Source organism: Cynocephalus volans, chromosome 5 (genome assembly GCF_027409185.1).
Source record: "Cynocephalus volans isolate mCynVol1 chromosome 5, mCynVol1.pri, whole genome shotgun sequence".
NCBI lineage: Eukaryota > Metazoa > Chordata > Mammalia > Dermoptera > Cynocephalidae > Cynocephalus > Cynocephalus volans.
The window spans coordinates 20,279,292-20,301,320 of NC_084464.1; the positions used below are offsets into that span (position 1 = coordinate 20,279,292).

General features: G+C 40.5%; 1 protein-coding gene across 1 annotated transcript; it reads left to right on the top strand.

The window, feature by feature from the left end:
- Positions 1-232: 232 nt before the first annotated feature.
- Positions 233-6,752, top strand: LOC134377820 (chorion-specific transcription factor GCMb-like). Its single transcript, XM_063096549.1, has 5 exons — positions 233-316; positions 3,753-4,005; positions 4,113-4,225; positions 4,748-4,873; positions 5,814-6,752. Exons 1-5 carry the CDS (start codon positions 233-235, stop codon positions 6,750-6,752), a joined length of 1,515 nt encoding a protein of 504 aa, XP_062952619.1.
- The last annotated feature ends 15,277 nt before the right edge of the window (positions 6,753-22,029 follow it).

A 22,029-nucleotide genomic window follows, 5' to 3' on the forward strand; every position in this document is an offset into this window, starting at 1 on the left:
CTCAGCTTCTGGACTTGTCAACGGTGTCTCTCTCTCTCTCTCTCTCTCACTCACGCGCGCGCGCACACACACACACACACACTCACGTGCGCACACACACACACACTCACGTGCACACACACACTCACGTGCACACACACACCCTACTATATTTTTAAAGAGTCACCTCGCACACCTCTCGTTTTTTCTTCTTTCAGGAGTCTGGGCAAAGAGCTTGAGCGACGTGGAGCAGATGCCGGCGGACGCGGTGCAGGGCCGTGTGTGCTCCTACGGGATGAAACTCAACTGGGACATCAACGACCCGCAGATGCCTCAGGTGAGTGAAATCGAGTGTGTGGGGGCAACGCGTGGCGCTGTCCATCTGAAGAAGGGGCAAAGGCATCCCAGTTCTTGCAGAAACTTTGTGGACAGACCACAAACACACTGCTGGGGGGCCCTCAAAAGCAGAGGGAACTTCTCTGGACTTTGCGAAATGCAGAGTTGAGTTTAGAGATGTTTAGCAATTGAGTTTAGCTGAGTTTAGATCTCCTAGCAATTTTCTTGCTCTTGTCTGAAAACACCGAGGGCAGCAGGAAATGTCAATCGGGCTCCACTTTCTCAGTAGTAAGGTGAGGGCAGGACACCTGGTCCCTTCACTTTCCTTTAACTGAGGTGGAAATCGGGTGCCTCTCTCCTTATACCTCTACTTGAAACCCATGGGAAAGTTAGGGGAAATCTCGGCAAATATAAATACCACTGCTTCTCACTCAGCAAAACTGTGAGATCGGATTATGAATGGAGGTGACCCGAGTCTCAAACAAGTAGCTCGACTTGAGCAATTTATTCTGACATCCTCCATTGCCCGGAGGAGGCCCCACAGTCATGCAAAGGAGGCCAAAGCGCCCAATGATTATTTCTTTCCTAATGTCAAGGAGATCATCATTCTTTTAGGGTGAATTTGTTTTTGTTTTGTTTTAATGGAGCAAAGCAGTTTGGGGCCAAGTCCAGGGAATGAACTTGGTCATACTGGTTTGGGTCAAGACTGAGGAATGACTTTGAACTCCTGGGTGTAGGTGGGCGGTAGAATGGGAGTTGCTTCCTAATATCTACAAAGGTGGACTTCCTGCAATGTTGGCACAGGAATAAGAGACTTAGCCTTTATTCAGCATCTACTATGTGCCAGATAGTTGTTCAGATGAGTAACAGTTCATTAGCAAGATGTGTAGACTCTCTAATCAGCACATTTTGGAGCAGGTTTGTCTCACTTGTTTGTTTTAAAGGCTGCCTGCCTTAGAGTTGTGCTGGACCATTTTTGTGAAAGTGGACCCCAGTACAGCGAGTGAGTCTCATTCTCACTGACATCAGTCATGTACATCTTCCTGAGAAACCGTCTGATCTTGCATTTTAGAAGAGTCACATCTAAATAACACAATAATGGCTCATCTCTCAGCATTTTCCAGACTTCTTATATAAATAGGAATTATTTTTCTTTTAGGAGACTGGTTCTTAAGAAATGCATGTGATATCTCAAAAGGGACAGACACACTAGGATATAGAAAGAGAACTGGAGAAAGTTAGCATGGTCCTGCTCTGGCTGCTCAGTGTAGAGAACAAAACTGGCTATATGACCTTGGGAGAGTCCTTGAATTTGCCTTAGTCTCAGGCTACTCACTTGTCATCAAGTGGTGGAACTAGATAATTATCTCACACTCTTGTCCAGGACTACTGTCAGACAGTTTTGTGTGTGTGTGTGTGTGCGTGTGTGTGTGTGTGTGCGTGTGTGTACACATTCATGTGCCAACACATTTGAACAAATGAAATCCAATCCTGGACATCCTCTGCTATTGTTTTTATTTAAAAACACAGCCTCTATGGCTTTGCCTATGGTGTAACTACCTCAGTAGCTGGTGTGAGGCAAGGGAACCTAGTCTATACCCTTATATGGGAGTCATAAAGAAGTACTGTCTTTTGGAAAATCATCAATTTGTTACTAAGATCCTTAAGTTGAAATGTTCACTTTTGAAAGAAACATATTTGCATTTAATATAACTTTAGAGGTGGTAGTGCATCATTATATATTTCACTTTTGAGTTACCTTAAGTCTTGATCTTAAGTCAATGTATTAATTTATGTCAATTGTAATATTTCAGGGGAAAGATAAATAATGCCTATTAGTAATAACAATGATTTCAACAATATCCTTGTGGTTTTGAAAACAACCTTATTACTGTTAGAATATGCAATATTAACGATGTACACAAGTCTGAATTGTCTAACTTATAATACTTTGGCTTTGCAAATGTTCAATTTAATTTTCCTGGGTGGTAGAAATGGGGAGGAGGTACAGATGGTTTACTGCTGTGATAATACTCCTCTGACTATCACACCGGTAAAGCTAGTTGGGGCCAGTCTGCCACAAATCTGTTTATATCCCAGCTATGACACTGTGGAAGGTTATCTAGCTAACCTCCACTTTCTTATCTGTTAAATAAGAGGAAGGATGCCCATCTTGCAAGGTTTTTGTGAGGACTGCAGATATTGCATAACATGGCTCTGCAGGCCATCCTGTCTCTGTCCCCAGTACTACTTAATTCAGCATTGCAGTGTGAACACAGCTCTAGACAGTACAGAGAAGAATGTACATGGCTGTGTTCCAACATAACTTTTTATGGATACTGAAATTTGGATTCCATATGAATCTCATGTATCACAAAATGTAATTCATCTTTTGATTTCCCCCCCACCCATTTAAAAACGTAAAAACCATTCTTAGCTTGAAGTTACAGAAAAACAAACAGCAGATCAGATTTGGCCCATGGTCCCTGGTTTCTAGACCACTGCCCTGATGAATACCTGGTAAATAGTAAGTGCTCAGTATAGGGTAATTTTATGTTACACTTATATACACGAAAGACATTGATTGCAATATAAATAATGCATAAAATGGACAGAGACCACCAAATATGAACACTAAAGCAATGTTCAGTATCGTAGATATAACATTATTTCATCCATGTGGCTTTCTTGAGGAGAATGACAGTCCCATATTGCTCTGTGGAGCAGTCCAGTACCGGGCAGGCTCAAGGTTTACTGTTATGGTTAAGTCCTTCATCTACTGTGAACCTTTTCAACTCGGAGAGCTAAGTTGGGAGTAGGAAGGGAAGCTGTTCTAGCCTCTCTGAGGGTGCTTTGGGTATCACTGCTGATGTGACTGACAGGTTTAGGATAGAGAATCAAGAGCTTTTGAAGAAAAAGCACTGACTTAAATATACTTACAAGTTAAATTGCATTTCAGTGATAGAGCTTTCCAGTCACTTTTTGTCCTGACACTTCAATACTTAACTTGAAAATGTTTTGAACATTTAAACACACCAAGAAGTGGTGTAACAGAGTGCTCAGTAGCACAGGCTCTGGAGTCAGACTACCTAGAGCCAGGCCTTGCTGGCTGTGTGACCTTAGACAAGTTAATTAATCTCTCTGACTTCCATATCCTATAAAATGTGGATAATAATAATGGTTCAAATGCCTGCACGTGTTGTGAAGTCTAGATGAATTAGTGCAGCATCTAGAAGGTAAGAGCTACATAAACAGTTATTAGCCAGAGAGGCAAACGTAGGCTGTGACATTTCGTGACAGAGTAAGTTATGGGTTGTACAACATTTCTGGGTGTAAAAAGAACTCGTTTCTGTACTAGCTGGTCGTAGAAAACGTCAAGGGCGAGGGGTGCGTTCGGGCTGCCCAGAGCTGACCCCTCTTCCTGCGCTCGTCTCCAGGAGCCGGCCCACTTCGACCCCTTCTGTGAGTGGCCCGACGGCTACGTGCGCTTCATCTACAGCCGCGACGAGGAGAAGGCGCGGCGCCACCTGAGTGGCTGGGCCATGCGCAACATCAACAACCACCACGGCCACATCCTCAAGAAGTCGTGCCTGGGCGTGGTGCTGTGCGCGCGGGCCTGCGCCCTGCCCGGCAGCGCCCGCCTGCAGCTGCGGCCAGCCATCTGCGACAAGGCGCGCCTCAAGCAGCAGCGTGAGGGCGCGGCCCGGGAGGGCTCTGTCCCCAGCTCCTGTCCCCTTTCTTCCTTCAGAAGGGTCTGGGGGAGGCATTGCTATGATTTCTTCTTCTGGGCTTTGCAGAGAAAGCGTGCCCCCACTGTCACTCTGCTTTGGAGTTGATGCCCTGTCGAGGGCACAGCGGATACCCTGTAACCAATTTCTGGCGGCTTGAGGGCAACGCGATATTTTTTCAGGTAGGTGGGTGAGAACATGTTTCGTTTTGTTTTGTTTTCCCTGGCCAGTACAGGGATCAAACCTGGACCTCGGTGTTATCGGCACCTTGCTCTAACCAACTGAGAACACAATGTGATGGATATTTTTCATCAGACCATTTAGAGACCAAGTCGCTTGCGATGTGCCTTGGCAGCTCTAAAGCAAACAAACTACAGCTCCAGTGGCCAGAAATAGGTGCTGGAGCTCCCCAGGGACCTACAGAAGCCCAGGAATTCACTCACCTACTGTGTTCTTTAAGGGCCAGAGATAGTGAACCAAGGTATAGTCATAGTTCATTTAATACAGTGAAAGGATTGTGGGTGATCTTTTAAGATGTCTATTATTCATGCTGTTTTATTTGTTCAAGAATTTTTTCTCTGTCATTTTAGAAAACAAGAACAAAAACTTGGGATCTTGGGAAAGGCATCATAAATTTTTGGCCAACATTGCCAGCTTCCTTTAGAGGAATAAATAACATGTGATTTATTTCTTCACTAATGCAGGCCAAGGGAGTTCATGATCACCCAAGACCAGAGAGTAAATCAGAGACGGAAGCTAGAAGAAGTGCCATCAAGAGACAGATGGCCTCTTTTTACCAGCCCCAGAAAAAGAGAAATCAGCAATCCGAGGTAACGGAGAGCTGGCATTCCACAGGGGTCTGTATTCATTTCAGGACAAGATAGACTGATTATGTGTAATATAAATATTATATGTTTACAACAGTTTGATTTTATATGAAAATTATATATCTCTAACAATATATTAAGTCAATGTTTGGGTAAGGTTTCTAATCCCTTCCTAAAAACAAACAACAAAGGACCTCTACTAGTAATAATCAAGTCAGGATGTGTGCTGACATCCTTCTACAAGGACAGTTATCCAACAGCAATAAAGAAACCTGTGCATACCAACAGGGAGTTAACAGTGCACCCCTGAGCCAGTCCTTGACATATTTACACAGGAACAGATAACATCTCTTTGGGTTACTTGGTCTGGTTTGGCCTTTCAACAAAAGCGTGCCAAGCAGGCAGAGTGGTAATGTGAGGATAACAGAAACTGACCTTGTTCATGCACTTCCTACGTATCAAGCACATATCTAGGAATTTCACACATTTAATGGTCACAGAAACCCTATGAAGATGTTACTATTATTAAACCCCATTTCTAAAATGAGGACTCTGAAGCTCAGAGAGGTTAAGTAACTTATAAGTAAGGGTCAGAGGCAGGATTCGAACCCAGGTTTATGTGACTCCTGAATCTACACTACTGTGAAAACAGTATGAGTGAGAACAGGACCACTTCCCACTCAGACCCATCCTGCCTGGCTACAGTGGACCCCTCACTCAGTAGTGTGGTTGTCGTGCCCGAGTGAGCTCAAGCTTAGCAACCCCAGGACCACGTGCCTGAATCATGTCCCTGAGCAGTGCGGTATTCACAGCACAGAGCCCACCAACTGGAAGTTTCTTTTTATTTACTTGGTTGGCTATTACTACAAGTGAGGGTGTCCATGCAATTTACATACCATATGTCTGTTTTGTTTTTTGTTTGTTTGTTTGTTTGTTTGTTTAGGCAGGAGAGAATCAAGACAACAGTGAACATTTCAACAACATACCTCCCCTAGAAAATTTGGAACTGTTTGATATAATTACTGACACCGGTTTCCCTATTCCAGGGCAGCCTTGCCCCTCCTTCCCAAACTCTGATGCTTACAAAGCTACCTGTGACCCAGCCACCTTTCAAGGGGACATAATGACCCCCTTTCAAAAATGTTCAAACCCAAGAATCTGTTTGCCCAGGCCAGCTTGCAGCTATGAATTGGCAGGCCCTGGCTTTACAAGTTTGAGCTCCTGTCCCACCCTTTATAAAGATTCCACCAGTGTCCCTAATGATGCAGACTGGATTCATCTGAACCCACTACAACATAATGTCAATTCATACAGCAGCTATGAGAGAGGCTTTGATTTCACTAGTAAACAACATGGCTGGAAACCAGCACTTGGAAAACCTGGTATTGGGAAGAGGACTGACCATGGGCAGTTCCAGACCATGGCCCCTCACCCTTGTTATAACTCAGAGCTTTCCTGCAGGTACCTCACGACTACCCCACCAGGTGCCCCTGCCTTACAGACCGTGATCACCACCACCACCAAAGTGTCCTACCAAGCCTACCAGCCACCTGCTCTGAAATACAGTGACAATGTGCAAGAGGTTAAGAGCCTTTCAAGCTGTAACTGTGCTTCTGAAAATGCGCCAATGTCCATGTATCCAGAAGCCTTGGAACCTCCAGCTACAGTCACCAGGGCAGCCTCTCCAGCAGGGTCACTTCCTTTGAAACTTTCAGGAGATTGCCGGGCCATCAGACCCACTTTGGCTTTCCCTCAAAAGTCAGCTTCCTCCAGGACAGATGGAGTAGAGACTTGGGATGTGTGTCTATCTGTGTTGGGCTCTGCAATTAGTTGCTCGGACAGAGTGGATCCATTCTTTAGCTATGACAATGAGGATTTTTAAAAGGCAGTCCAAGGGACAACATAGTATTGATGCATGTGCAGGCAATGAAACATGAAATGGCAACTATCGTGTTGAATTGGGAGATTCATACTGCAGGCACAGAAATATAGATAGTGGTAAAAATGCTGATTAGCTGAGGAAATGATCAGTCAGAAATGTTTAGATAATATCAGAAAATTTCACACACCTTTTTGAAACCAACTAGAGTACGTAGAAGTAGTCCAGAGGTGTGACTTTCACAATTGCACAAATAAACAAACTGGAGACCATGAAGGTTAAATACAGTTTTAACTTAGCTTATTAGCTGGAGTAGAAGTCAAGAATCCTGATTCTAAGTCTTTCCCTTCAGATCATATTAGGGAATTTCACACATCCTTATTTGGTCCTTAGAGGCTGCCAAAATGACTTCAGGAAGAAATCTTTGCAATCTTATCAAAAATTTCATGAAATTTTTGTTTATCATGTAGAACCTGTTAAAATAGCATCAGGAAGTGATTTTGATCATTTTATCTCCGAAGTATGTATCTACCACTTTTTAAAAAAATTTTTATAAATCTCTGGCAACGTTAAAGTGCAATTGTTTTTAAAAAGAATTTTGGTTTTCAGTATTAATTGAATACCTTTTAATAACGTGATGGTTGTTATAACAGAAACAGCCTAACAATTGTGTTTATTTAGTGGTTTATTCTTGTTCTAAATATATTTTTTCTGATTACGTTTCAAAATTAGGATTGACATATAGCTTTACTGTTCCTTTGTTAGTCTTCATTAACGTAATCGATAATGTTGTACAATTAAATGTAATAAAGACATTTTAAAGTAATGTAGCTGATGCTTGAGTTATTTCAAAACAGAAATAGAAAAAATATTTTTCATATTGTGACCTCGAAACCGTTGTTATAAAATATTAAAACTTATTAGTTTGGCAGTTTTGTAGTTAATTTTAGAAATACCCGTTTGCTGTTCTCTCATAACAGAACCCTCCTGAACATTTGGAGAGTGCACACACAGATTCTTGCATTGCTCCCAATACTTAATGAAAATATTCAATTTTCAAATAATGATAAACTACAAAAGAGGGAATTTTTGATAACACGGGGAGAGACATCTTCAAATTTGCATAAAATACCAATTTGCATAACTAAATTGCAGTAAGTCAGATGCAATTTTAAATCATTGAGTGTTCTAGGTGGGCCTCCTGATTCATAGATCCCTAACACCCTGACGTGAATACGTGCAGCTCTCACCACAAGACTAACTGAGTACGAGCGCACGCCTATGATTTCCCAGCCAACGTTTTCTCAAAGGAGAGGATGCCTCATATACTCATGGGCTATTTTGTCCTGTAGACGTCCATTGCCAAGACCGACAGCTTATCATTATAGCTAACATTCTTATAGGACTTACCATGTGCCAGACACTGTTCTAAGCCCTGAACATATATTAACTTATTTAATACAGCTGTCCCCTGGGCCACCTCAGAAAGGTGGAATGACATACAGTGAGTGGGAGGCCTGGGATTTCAATCCAGGTTGTCTCCAGAGTCCGTGTTCTTAACCAATACATTATACTAGATTTGATTATAGTCATTTATCAACAAAATTTCATTTATACTAAAGTGTTGTACTTGACAAAGAGTGGTGAGTTTTATTACTTGGAGGTGTCTGTGTTTCAAAATGGGACCTGAGGAATCTGAGGAAGACAGGGAGGAGGAGGCAGGGGTGGGAATGAGCAGACATGGTTGGAGGCCCAGAGGCAAGTATTTCCCAAAGCGTGGTACGAGGGTGCCCTGGGGTACAGGTGTGTCTAGACAGTCCACAGATATTGTAATAGTTACAGATATATTTTAACGTATAGCAGGAAATATATAAATAATGCATTCAACCTATGATTTCTGGATATTTTTGCCCAAAGTAAAATAGATTTTGCTTTTGTTTATTTGAAAGCAAAGCAACTTAAGGAAAAATATTAAGCAAATAATACTACAGGTATCACAAGGAAATGCCAAAAGTCATCAAAATGGTTTGAGGACTACTGAAAAATGAGACATACTGCCCTCAAGCAAGGGACCAGGGGCTGAAGGGAAATGGCTCAGCTGAAAGGGGGAAATGGTGATGACAACAGACGCTATAAAGCAGGAGCTGATGGGGCAGCAAGCTCAGGTGTGACTTTTCACAGCTGAGAGCTGAACCACAGTCCCAAGGAGCTCAGACAGGAGGTGCTGGGTGCCGAGGCTGTGACATACGTCATTCTCTCTCTGTCTCTCTCTCTCTCTTTTTTTTGGCAGCTGGCTGGATCAGGGGTCAGAACCCTTGACCTTGGTGTTATTGTTCTGATCAGCCTATGAACCAGAACTAGCCAAGCCTGCTGCTGGACCCAGGACTCCATCAGCAGTTGAGAGCAGAAGAAGGTAGAACAAAGGAGGGGAGGCCAGGTTGAGAGCTGACCCCTTTGATCAAGGCAGTCTTCCCCAGGTAGACCTCCCCAGTGCCAAGGGACACTAAACAAAAACATGAGTTACTCATGTAGTTGATTGAATTATGTCCCCCCAAATCTCACTGAAGCTTGAATTGTGTCCCCCAAGTTTTATGTATTAGAAACTTAACCCTCACCGTGACTGTTAAGAGGATGAGAGGTCCTATTACGGTAATTGAAACATGGAGCCTTGAAGAGGAGATTGGATTGTAGGAACATGAAGTAGTGAATGGATTAAAAATGGCGGTCAGGGGCATAGTTCTGAGGGCTTTAAAAGAAGAAGAGAGTCTGCCTCTCTCTCTGCACTCTCTGCTTCCACCATCTTGCAATGTGAGACCCCTGGGTCACTGTTTCCACCACTAGATGGACTTTGGACTTCCCAGCCTCAGAAACTGTAAGCAATAAATTTCATTTTCTTTATAAATCAGCCAGTTTCAGTTATTCTGTTATAGCAACACAAAATGGACTAATACAGTGATGCTGACCTCATAATGAGTTTGGAAGAATTCCATTTTCTGAGTTTTTTTGTCTAGTTGGAGAGGAATTGTCATTAATTCTTTTTTAACAGTTTGGTAGAATTCAGCACTGAATCCATCTGGTTCTGGGATTTTCTTTGTTGAAAGATTGCTGATTTCTGATTCAATCTCATTATTCATTATTGGTCTATTCAGGTATTCTGTTTCTTCTTGATTCAGTCTTGGTTGGTTATATGTGTGCAGAAATTTATACATTTCCTCTAGGTTTTCCAGTTTGTTGATATAGTTGTTCGTAATAGTCTCTAATGATTCTTTCCATTTCTGTGGTATCAATTGTAATGTTTCCTGTGCTGGCCAGTTAGCTCAGTTGGTTAGAGCACAGGGCTGATAACACCAAGGTCTTGTGTTTGATCTCTGTACCAGCCAGCATGAAAAAAAACAAAGGTTGTAATGTCTCCTTTTATACTTCTGATTTTATTTGAAACTTCTCTCATTTCTTTCTTAGTCTGTCTAATGGTTTGTCAATTTTATCTTTTCAAAAAAACAACCTTTCATTTCATCGAAGTTTTTGTATTATTTCTTTGACTGTCTTTAATTCTGCTCTGATTTTTATTACTTCTTTTTGTCTACTAATTTTGGGATTGGAATGTTCTCGTTTTTCTAATTTCTTGAGGCGCATTGTTAGATAGTTTATGTGAAATCATTTACTTTTTTGAAGTAACTTGTTGCTATAAAGTTCCCTGTTAGGACTGCTTTTTGTTTTCTCTATTCATTTGTTTCCAAAAATTTTTTACTTCCTTCTTAGTTTCCTCTTTGATCCATTGTGTTCAAAGCATGGTGTTTAATTTTCATGTACTTGTAAGTTTTCAAAGTTCTTTGGCTATTAACTTCTAGTTTTATTTCATTGTGGTCTGGTAAGATATTTACTATAATTTCAGCTTTTTAAAATTTGTTGAAACTTGGTTTGTAGCCTAACATGTGGCCTACCCTAGATAATCTTCCATGTGCTCATGAGAAAAATGTGTATTCTGGAGTTGTATGAAATGTTCTGTAGTTATCTATTAGGTCCATTTGGTCTATAGTGTAGTTTAAATCCAATGTTTCTTTTTTGGTTTTCTGTCTAGATGATCTGACTAATCCCACGAGAGGGGTGTTGAGGTTTCCAACTATTATTGTATTGCAGTCTGTCTCTACCTTTAGAGCCATTAATATTTGCTTTATATAGCTGGGAACTCTGATGTTGGGTGCATATATTTACAACTGTTATATACACCTGTTGAATTGATCCCTTTATCATTATATAATGCTCTTCTTTGTCTCTTTTTATAGTATTTTTTGTTTGTTTTAAAGTCTATTTTCTTTGTAATAAGTGTAGCTACTCCTACTTGGTTTTGGTTTCCATTTGCATGGAATATATTTTTCCATCTCTTTACATTTAGTCAACTTCTGTCTTTAAAAGTGAAGCGAGTTTATTGAAGGCAGCATATAATTAGATCTTGTTTTTTCATCCATTCAGCCAGTCTACATTTTTAAATGGTGAATTTAATCCATTTACATTCAAGGTTGTTATTAAAAGGTGTGGTCTTATACCAGACATTTTGTTAATTGTTTTATGGTTAGTTTATTTAACCTTTGTTCCTTTCTTTCTCTTTTATTGTTTGTCTTTGCTATTTATTGGTTTTATGTAGTGGTAAGATATAATTTCTTTTTCTTTCTCATTTGTGTATCTGCTCGATCAGTGAGTTTTATTCTTTCATGTTTATCATGATGGTAGTTATTGTTGTTCTTCTTCCAAATGTAGGCATCCCTTAAGGATTTCTAATAAGGCTGTTCTAGTGGTGATGAGTTCCCTGTTTTTATTTTTCTGGGAAACACACTATTTCTCCTTCATATCTGAAGGACAGCTTTGCTGGGTATTGTATTCTTGGCTGGCAGGGTTTTTTTCAACACTTTTAATATGTTATTCCATTCTCTCCTGGCCTGCAAGGTCTCTGTTGAGAATTCTGCTTTTAGTGCGATGGGGATTCCCTTATAAGTGACTTGATGCTTTTCTTTTGCTCTTTTTAGTATGCTTTCTCTGTCTTTGACTTTTGACAGTTTCACTACAATGTGCCTCACAAAGTACCTTTTTAGGGTTAAATCTGTTTTTGGGATCTTTGAGCCTCTTAGATATGGAAATTCATATCTCTTGCCAAACATTGGAAGTTTTCAGCTATTATTTTGTTAAATAGGATTTGATGCCTTTTTCCTACTCTTTTCTTTCTGAGACACCCCTAATGTGGGTGTACTGAATGTTTGTGTACTTAATGTTGTCTCATAAATCTCATAGACATTCTTCTTTCTTTTTTATTCTTTTTTTCTTTACATCCAACTGGGTTATTTCAAAAGACCTATCTCCAAGTTCAAAAATAATTCTTCTGCTTGATATAGCCTGTTGCTTAAGTCCTAGGTTGTTTCTTTTATTTTATTTAATGAATTCTTCAATTCCAAGATTTCTGCTTTGTTCTTTTTAATGATATTTATCTCTTTCTTGAATTTCTCATTGTTTTTCTGATTTTGATAAATTGTCTATCAATGTGCTCTTACTTCTTGTAGAGTTTCCTTAAGATTATTATGTTAAATTCCTTTCAGGCACTTCATCTATTTCCTTTTCTTTGGGCTCTGATACTAGAGAATTGTTATATTCTTTTGGTGGTGTCATGTTCCCTTTTTTTTTTTTCATGTTTCTTGTTACCCATACATTGATGTCTGGGTATCTAGTTTTTTCTAATTTTCTGGAGTAGCCATTGAAGGGAGAGACTCTTTCCTGTAAATATTTTATGTTTGATTCTGGATGAACACAGTACTGTTGTCTCTGTGTGATTTTTTTTGACTGTGTTCGATGTCAGAGTTGCCAAGCGAGTGCTTCTTTGGTGTAGGCACTCAGGCATATAGCAGCTTCTCACTGGAGTGGTGCACTGGGCAAGATTTCAGGGGTTGAGACCCTGGGAGATGCTCTGGTACACTCAGTGACTCCTCAGCTGGAGTAGGCAACCCTGGTTGGCATCTATAGGGTCACAGTCAAGACTTTGGGGCTCCAGAAATGGTGCTATGGCAATTAGCTTGTATTAGCTGTTTTTTGCTGCTATAACAGAATACCTGAATTTGGGTAATTTATAAAGAAAAGATGTTTATTTCACTTATGATTCTGGGGCAGCTACATATGGCACAGACCTCTGTCTGATTCCACTCATGCAGAAGGCAGAGGGTAGTCTGTTGGTGCAAAGAGATGACATGGTGAGAGAGGAAGCAAGAGATAAGAGGCAGAGGAAGTGCCAGTCTCCTTTTAAAAACCAGCTCTCTTGGGAAATAATAAAGTGAGAACTCCCTCACTCACACCCCTCACATCCCCATTCAGGGAATGCATTAAACTATTCATGAGGGATCCACACCCAGGACACAAACACCTCCTAACATTATCACATTGGGAATCAGATTTCAACATGTGATTTTGGGGGGATAAATATATCCAAACTATATCACTGCTTTTCCTCTGCTAAAGTGGGTTGGGTTTCTGGGGAAATGGGTGGGACTGTAGAGCCCTGGAGAAGCACTGGGGCACTCTGCATCTCCTCAGCAGAATTAAGTGACCTGGGTGGGCTTGGATTCCCAAGAGATACATTGGTTCCCTTTGTCTTGGGAGTGGTCTCCCCAGTGTGATGGGCCTCCTGTTCCCAGGGGTGCAGGGTGCTTTGGGCTTTTGTGTGCAGGAGTAACAGTATAATGAGGGGGCTATTGGTCCCTTGTCTGAATGCACTCTGGTGTTGGCTCTGATCCCCAAATGGCAACTTGCTCTGGCAGTCTGCATTCCAGAAAATGGGAGTCTCACTGTGAATTCCCTTTCTGGAATCATGCAGTTACATGGACTCCAATCAGCTTCCTATACTGGGATCATGGCCTGCAAAGGGAGTGTGGCTCTCTTGTAGCTAAGATCACAGGTGTCTGTGGTGTGGGTGTAGATGTTGGGAATTTTTTGACTGGCTATTCCCCACAGGAAAGAGTTTCTCCTGGCTCCAAGCCAATCCTGGTTCAGCACTTCACTTGTCTTCTATGCTGTCATCCTGAGTTCCCGAGTCTCAGGAGGTCTTTTTCACTCTTGCTGAATTCCGATATTTTCTCCTAAACACTATTCAATGTGTGTATTAGTCTGTTTCTGTTGCTTATAGCAAAATACCTGAAACTGGGTGATTAATAAAGAAAATGAAATTTATTCCTTACTGTTTCAGAAGCTGTGGAGTCCAAAGTTCAGGGAACACATTTGGTGAAGGCGTTGGTGGTGGTGACAGTGATGGAGCATTCTCACATGACAGGAAATGGTGGAGCAGAGAGAGCAACCTCATTGTTCACTTTCCTTTTAAAGACCTCAGAACCATGCCCCTGACCACCATTATTAATCCATTCACTAGTACATGGTCCTACAATCTAATCACATCTTCAAGGCCCCACCTTTTGATTACTGTGATAGGATTTCCAACCCTCAACAGTTATGTAGGTATTAAAATTTGGGAGGACATTCAACCCAAGGCAACGTGTGATTATCTTTTGTTGTTTTGAACTTTGTGTCAGAGGTGAGAGCCGGGTGCCTTTAGTCAGTCATTTTGAACTGGGCCTCTTCATTCTTTTGATGGCTAAATAATATTCCATCATATGAATACACCACATTTTGTTTATACAGTCATCAGTTGATGGACATTTGTGTTGTTTCTTCATTTTTGCTGTTATTAATAATGGTGCTGTGAACAATCGTTTATAAATTTTGGGGTGAACATATGTTTTTATGAGTAGATATCCAGGAGTGGAATTGTTAGGTCAATGGTAACTATTTGTATAGCTTTTTGAGTAACTGCCAGACTGTTTTCAAAGTGGTGGCGCCATTTTATATTCTCACCAGCAATGTATGAAGGTTCTGAAAACACTTATTATTATCTTTTTTTAAAAATTATAACTATTCTAGTGGGTGTAAAGTAGATTGTAAAATTCTCTCTTCTTAACATAACTACTGGAAGTCAAAAGTCAATGGAATGGTATATTTAAAGAAAATAATGCCAATTCAGCATTATATGCTTAGTAAAAATGTACTTCAAACTTCATTTGAGATTGTTGGAAGATGGCAGACTAGAGAAACCTAGGATGCATCTCTTCCACAGAAGACAGAACAGGCCTACCGTTACCAACATTTCACTTGCTAGTGACATTGTCAGGACCCGGGACCATTGCCTGCCTTCCCACTATGAGTTTCACCCCATTCCATGCTGCATTGCCTGCAGTGCAGCTCCAGCTGGTGTTATTGCTGGAAGTCATCCAAAGCAGTGCTACAGCTTTGACTAGGCCAGACATGTACAGAATCCCTTTCCACACTACTGCACCAATCAGCCTGAACATGCACAGGTCCCTTGCTGCAGCTGCCTGCAGTGCAGTGGCCTTTGCTAGTAGCTGTCTATGCTGCTGCAACAGCCAGGCCAACCGTGCACAGGACCCTCACCCAAGCAGCCTCAACAGCCAGCTCAGCTTCTTGCTGGTCTCTCTGCTATAGTTGTGTAAAGTGCAGCTACAGCTGCTATAGCCATTGCACCAGCAGGAATAGCTGGGTGTGGGAACCTGTGCTAACACTGAAACAATATCCACCCCATCTGGGAGAGGGACCTCCTGCTGCCACCTGCAATAAAGCAGCCATTGATAGGAAACTTCTACACAGCTGCACAAGTGATACCAGCTGTGCCTCGAACCCCCACCCAAGTCACCTCAGTAGCCAACCCAGCTGTGTGTCGGACACCTGTTGTACCTGCCTGCAGTGTGGCTTCCATTGCCAGGGGCCAGCCACACCACCTCACCAGCCAGAACAGCTGCTCACAGGACCCCTGCCCAAGCTGCCTCACCAGCTGGCCCTACTAAGTGCAGGAACCTCCAGTAGTCACATGCAGTGTGGTTGCTGCTACCATAGCCATCACAGCACCCAGATATAATTGGCACAGCACTCCCACCCAGGCCATCACATCAGCCAGACTGAGAGTGGGTGTGACTCCCTGCCAACACTGAAGCAGTAGTCAGCCTAGCTGGGTATGGGACCCTGGCTACTATCACTTGCACCACTGCTTCTGCCACTGCTGCCGCTGGCAGTCAAACACACTGCTGTCACTGCCACTACACCACTCAGACTGGCCGAGGGCAAGACCCACCACTGTTGCCACACCTGAACCCAAGAAGGGTCAAAAACAGAGACACCAGAAGGAGGTAAGCTAGCAATACCCACACCCCAGTGACACAAAAAATTAAAAATTGTTAGAAATCCTTGTCAGCATATCTGCACTAACAAAAATACTGAAGCATACTCTTCGGGGAAAAGTGAAGCGCTCTGAGATGTGCACATCCGAGTGTGCACAAATCTTTAAATTCCGTGCTGGAAGTTAGCTGATCCCTAAACTTTGTTTCTTTAAAACCTAATATAAGAAGAGCTCTTCACTTGCTTCACAAGGAATAGGTTATCCATTACTTTGCAAGTAATACATTCAGCTTTATTTTAGATATATTTGAATGGTGCTTACGTTCAGAAGTTTAGATTTTATCTGCCAATGAAGAGGAATTATTTTTCAAGACAACTCTGACTACATTGTGGATTGCCAGGGAGTAAGAGAGAATGCAGAGACCATTCGATTAGAGGGGCAGGGGAGGTCACCAGATGAGAGGTGAGATGGCCACTGTTAAGAAATGAGAAAAGTTGGACAGATTTGGGACATACCTGGTTGGTACGACTTAGGGATTGTTTGGATGTGGTGGATAAAGAAGAAAAAGGAGATAAGAGTGCTTCTCTGGTTTCTAACTTGGGACACAAATGAAGAAAGACAGTAAGATAGAGAACATCATAAGGGAAGAAGAGCTTAGGGGAGAAAGGAATCAGCACAATTTTGAATATGTGGAATTTGAAGTACCTGTGGAAAAACTAAGTGAAGATGACCAGATAAATATATAAGTTTGGAGGTCAGGGGGAAGAGGTTTGGGCTGCAGATTCAGACTGGTGGTGCATGAGCATATTTGTTGATAGTGACAGCCTTGGGAATGGATGGACTATCCTAGGGAGACTCCACTCAGAAGGGTCTTTCTAGTTGGGAATCTTTCAGAACCACACAGGTAGATTTCAAAGGTCCAAGAGAAAAGGTGTCCAGATGGCTAGAAGAAAACCTAAGAATGTTCCAGCAGCTGAGGGAAGAGCACAGATTAAGGACAGAATACATTTTTTTTGACTTTACATAAAGATATCCTGAGTGACATATTTGAAAACAATTTCAGATAATGAGTGAGGACTGAAGACAGATTGTGTGCATGCATATGTGTATGTACATGGTGTGCATGTGTGTGCATGTGTGTGCGTGTGTGCATGCATGCATATGATGAGGGGTATTTGTGAAGATGCAGAAAGGGCCTTCGTAAAGGATTAGCCAAACAATCCCTCTAGCTCACACAGATCCAGGAGTGTGAACGCATGTTAGTTCATGTTCACACCAAATGGAGAGAACAGACCTCCTAATACATGGGTTATTGAGTAGAATTCTCAGACAGGTGTTGTTTCAGTGGGGCCACAAAGCAGCCCTATGCGACAGGCTGCTGAAGCTACCCAAGCACATCTTAATAGCATACCTAAAAGATTAAAATGATGCTAAGTAACTTAATTGTGGCTCAGAGAAAAGTGCAATATGTGAAGAATACAATAAAACCCACCACACATATTGTAAAAAGTCTAATGCCCAACATCCAGTTAAAAATTACCAGGCAATCAGATAAGCAGGAAAATATGCCCCATAGCCTAGAGAAAAATTAGCCAGTATAAATAGATCTATAATCACCTCAGATGATACAAATGTCAGAAAAGGACATTGAAACAGCTATTAAAATCATGTTACATATGAGGGTACTTCAAAAAGTTCATGGAAAGGTTTGTGTTATCTTTCAATTCTATTTTTTCATGAACTTTTTGAAGTACCCTTGTATGGTCAGGAATGTGGGGAACACATTGACGTGATAATCAAAGAAGGAGAAGATATAGATAAGACAGATTAAACTGCTGGAGATGAAAAATAAAACATCTCAAGTGAAAGTACTGATATAATTAAAAGCAGATTGAACATTGCAGAAGTAAATATTAAGAACATGTAGACATTTAGAAACTATCTGATGTGAAACTCAGAGAAAACTGGGAAAAAACGAACTGTGTAGGTATAAGCTGAAAGACGAGATCTAACAGCTCAGAGAGATTGGAATGTAGAAAAGAGAGAGACAAAGTGAATGAAAAAAATGTGTAAAGAAATAATAAGACAAATTTTCCAAGCATGACGAAAACTATACAACCACATATCTAAGTGGCTCAACAAACTCCAAGCAGAAGAGACATGTGCACAAAGGTGCATCGTAATATCAAGAAAAACAAAAAGACACAGAAATATATATAAAAATAAGAACACACTTCTCATTTTAAAAAATCTAGTGTAAGACAACAACATGGCATATTTAAAATGCTTTTTTAAAAAAGTCAATTTAGAAATGTATACTAAGTAAAACAAAAATGAAAGGGAAATAAAGATATTTGCAGACATACAGATGCTGACAGAATTCATTACAAGCAGGCAAGGTCTACAAAAAAATGTTAAGGGAATTTCTCCAGGCAGAAGGAAAATGATACAAGATAAAATTTTGGACTTAAAGAAAGAGCCCCAGATATGGTAAATATGTAGATAAATATAAATTTTCCCTTGTATCTAGAATGTCTTTAAACAATAATTGGCTTTTAAAAGCAAAAATAATATATTGTGGGGTTTTGTATTACTCTGTTTTCTGCTGCTTATAAAAGAGTATCTGAAACTGGGTATTTTATAACAAAAGAATTTATTTCTTACATTTTAGGAGGCTGGGAAATTCAAGGCTGAGGGGCACATCTGTTGAGAGCCTTCTTCTTGGTGGGGACTCTCTGTGGAGTCCCATGGCTGTGGTGGGTATCACATAGCGAGGGCTGAGCAAGAGAATGTTAGCATGTTGCTTCCTCTCCTTACAAAGCCACAAGTGCCACTCCCTTGATAACCCACTTATCCATTTACCCATTAGTCCATGAATGATTTCATTCATTCATGAGGGCATAGTCCTCACAATCCAATCACCTCCCAAAGACCCCCCCTTTCAACACTGCCACATTGGGAATCAAGCTTCCACATAGGCTTTGAAGGGGACAGACATTCAGAGAATATCAGGTTTATAATATATATAAGAGTAAAATCTATGATAACAAAGAGGTATAACTAGTAACATAAAATGGAATTTTAAAAAATATTCAAATAATCCCAAAGAAGGCAGGAAAAAAGAGAGGAAGACAAAAAACATGTATGGTAAGTAGAATATATAAAACAAGATGACAGATGTAAACCCAAGTGTAATGATGAACACATTAATTGTAAATGGTCCGAATGAATAAAAAAAGCAACACATTTCCTTTTTTTTTTTTTTGACTGGTAAGGGGATTGCAGCCCTTGGCACGGTGTTGTCTGCACCATGCTCAGCCAGTGAGTGCACCGGCCATCCCTATATAGGATACAAACCTGCGGCCTCGGCACTACCAGCACCGCACTCTCCTGAGTGAGCCATGGGGCTAACCCCAAAAAGCAACACATTTGTAAGTAACCCATATGTGTTAGTCCATTTTGTGTTGCTTGTAACAAAATAAACGGAACTGGGTACTTATAAAGAAAAACGATATTTATTGCTTACAGTTTCTGAGGCTGGGAAGTCCAAAGTCCATCTGGTGGTGGCAACAGTGACCCAGAGGTCTCACATTGCAAGATGGTGGAAGCAGAGAAAGAGAGAGACAGACAGACTCTCCTCTTCTTTTAAAGCTCTCAGAACTACGTCCCGACCACCATTTTTAATCCATTCACTACTGCACAGTCCTACAATCCAATCACCTCTTCAAGGCTCCACCTTTCAATTACCATAATAGGATTTCCCACCTTCTTAACAGTCACAGTGACGGTTAAGTTTCTAATACATAAAACTTCGGGGACACAATTCAAGCTTCAGTGAGTTTTGGGAGGACATAATTCAGTCCACTACACCATGAGGTAAAGAAAAAATTACAAGAAGAATTGCCTAAGGTTCTAGTTCTAGGCTGTAGAGAATTTCACAGAAAGAATTCACACAAAAAATATGGATACAAATCATGACAGATAAAGTACAGGACAGTCAAGGAATTAAATATGCATAATTATTAATCCTATTTAATAACAGCTTAAAATTGGGCCAAAAATATTCAAAATCATAATCTAAATGTAAAAAACATACATGAAGATGAAAAAAGCCACATAGAATTCTAAGTATTAAAGAGAAAAATAGAGACTTCCTTTTTCTGATCCAGCATGTAAAGAGAAACAAATGGAACAACTGAAAATCAATAATATTTTAGACCTATCAGAGAACAGAGGTCAAACTACCACCTCAAAATCTGAGCGACAGAAAAATACAGAGAATCTCAGCAGAGAACAGCTCACCTGAAGCAGGAACTGTTGCAGCGCTCAGCTGCTGCCGCACACAGTGGTAATTGTTGGAGGCCAAAGATGGACCCGCTGGAGAGTGAGAAGCTCCTGGGGCCTGTCAATGAACGTGGGGTTTGTCCTCCAGAAACACAACCTTATCCTTATGGTGAAGAGGGGAGGAAAATCTTCAACTTCCATCTGTTTCTGGCAGGGGTATCAGAAATGTAACCATATTGAAACAGACTGAGAGCATTCTCCATAAAAAAGGATTAATATCCTGGGGAAAAGACTTTATTAGGGCCTATCTGACACATTAGAAGGGCAATTAGCCAACTTCAGTCCCCTTTACTTTCCTGTTTCTACTAAAGGAAGGGGGGGAAAAAGCAGAGAAACACTTCTGAAGGTCACAGCTTAGGGACTCAGAGCTACTAAAAGACCAAGATCTAATCATAAGCTGTAGAGCACTCTCTTTCCCTGACATCTTGCTCTAGGGTAACAGGGCTCCAGTATAATACAGTGGAGAATAGAGGAAACAGCTGCAAGGTACAGATCCTATTTAAGGATAGGTCTTAAGAAAACCAAAGATGCCAAAGGAGGAAAAAACAAGGAAACTGAAGCCGCTGGCACCTACAGCTACAGCAAACATAAAACACAGCTCAACTTTTAGCCAGATTAACATAAAATCTCATACTAAAGCCTTCTTTACCTCCTTTTCATTTTTATGCATTATGTTTTTCTTTCAACCAAAAATTACAAGGCATTTTAAAAGGTAAGAGAAAAAACACAGCCTGTAGAGCGAAAGGAACCACCTGAACCACACTTAGGTATGATAGAGATTTGGGAATTATCAGACTGTAAGTTTAAAATAAAAATTATTAGTATGCTAAGGCTGCTAATGGAAAAAGTGGACAACATTCAAGAACAGCTGGGTGATGTAAGCAGCGAGATGGTAACTCTTAGAATAAGAAAGAAATGCTAGAAATAAAAAATACCACAACAGAAAAGAATACCTTTGAAAGAACACAGCTGAAGAAAGACTGTGTGAGCTTGATTTAGATAGAAAATTATCAAGCTGAAATAAGAGAAAATGAATAAACAAGGAAAAAGACAATATCAAAGAACTGTGGGATAATTATAAAAGGAGTAATCATTGGTATACCAAATGTATAAGAAAAGAGAAAGGAGTAGAAGAAATACTTGAATACTTGAAATAATAATGGCAGAGGATTTCTAAAATTAATAGCTGACATCAAATTACAGATTAAGAAGGTTCAGGGAGTGCCAAGTCGGATAAATACCAAACAGTCTACAAATAGGCATATCACATTTTAAGTGCAGAAAGCCCAAGGCAGAAACTCTTGAAAGAAGCCAGATGCAAAAACAACCAAACAAAAACACACCTTACCTATAGAACAAAAAGAATAAGAATAACATTGGACTTCTCATTAATTGCTCGCTTCAGAAGAATGGAAAGATGGCAAATAAACAACCTAACACTTCACCTTAAAGATCTAGAAAAACAAGAACAATCCAAGCCTAAATTTAATAGATGGAATGAAATAATTAAGATCAGAGCAGAATTAAATGAAATAGAAACCCAAAAAACAATACAAAAGATCAATGAGAAAAAAAGTTCAGTTTTTTGAAAAGATAAATAAAACTGACAAACTTTTAGCAAGATTAAGAAAAGAGAGAAGACCCAAAAAACAAAAATTAGAAATTAAAAAGGTGATATTACAACTGACACCTGAGGAATACAAGGAATCATTAGAGACTATT

What these genes read in the sequence shown, in the direction of transcription:
- LOC134377820 (XM_063096549.1), top strand. Translation starts at nt 233, where the DNA reads ATGCCGGCGGACGCGGTGCAGGGCCGTGTGTGCTCCTACGGGATGAAA. An exon ending in ACGACCCGCAGATGCCTCAG is followed by an intron (nt 317 to 3,752) that starts GTGAGTGAAATC and finishes GCTCGTCTCCAG; the next exon opens with GAGCCGGCCCACTTCGACCC. An exon ending in GCAACGCGATATTTTTTCAG is followed by an intron (nt 4,226 to 4,747) that starts GTAGGTGGGTGA and finishes TCACTAATGCAG; the next exon opens with GCCAAGGGAGTTCATGATCA.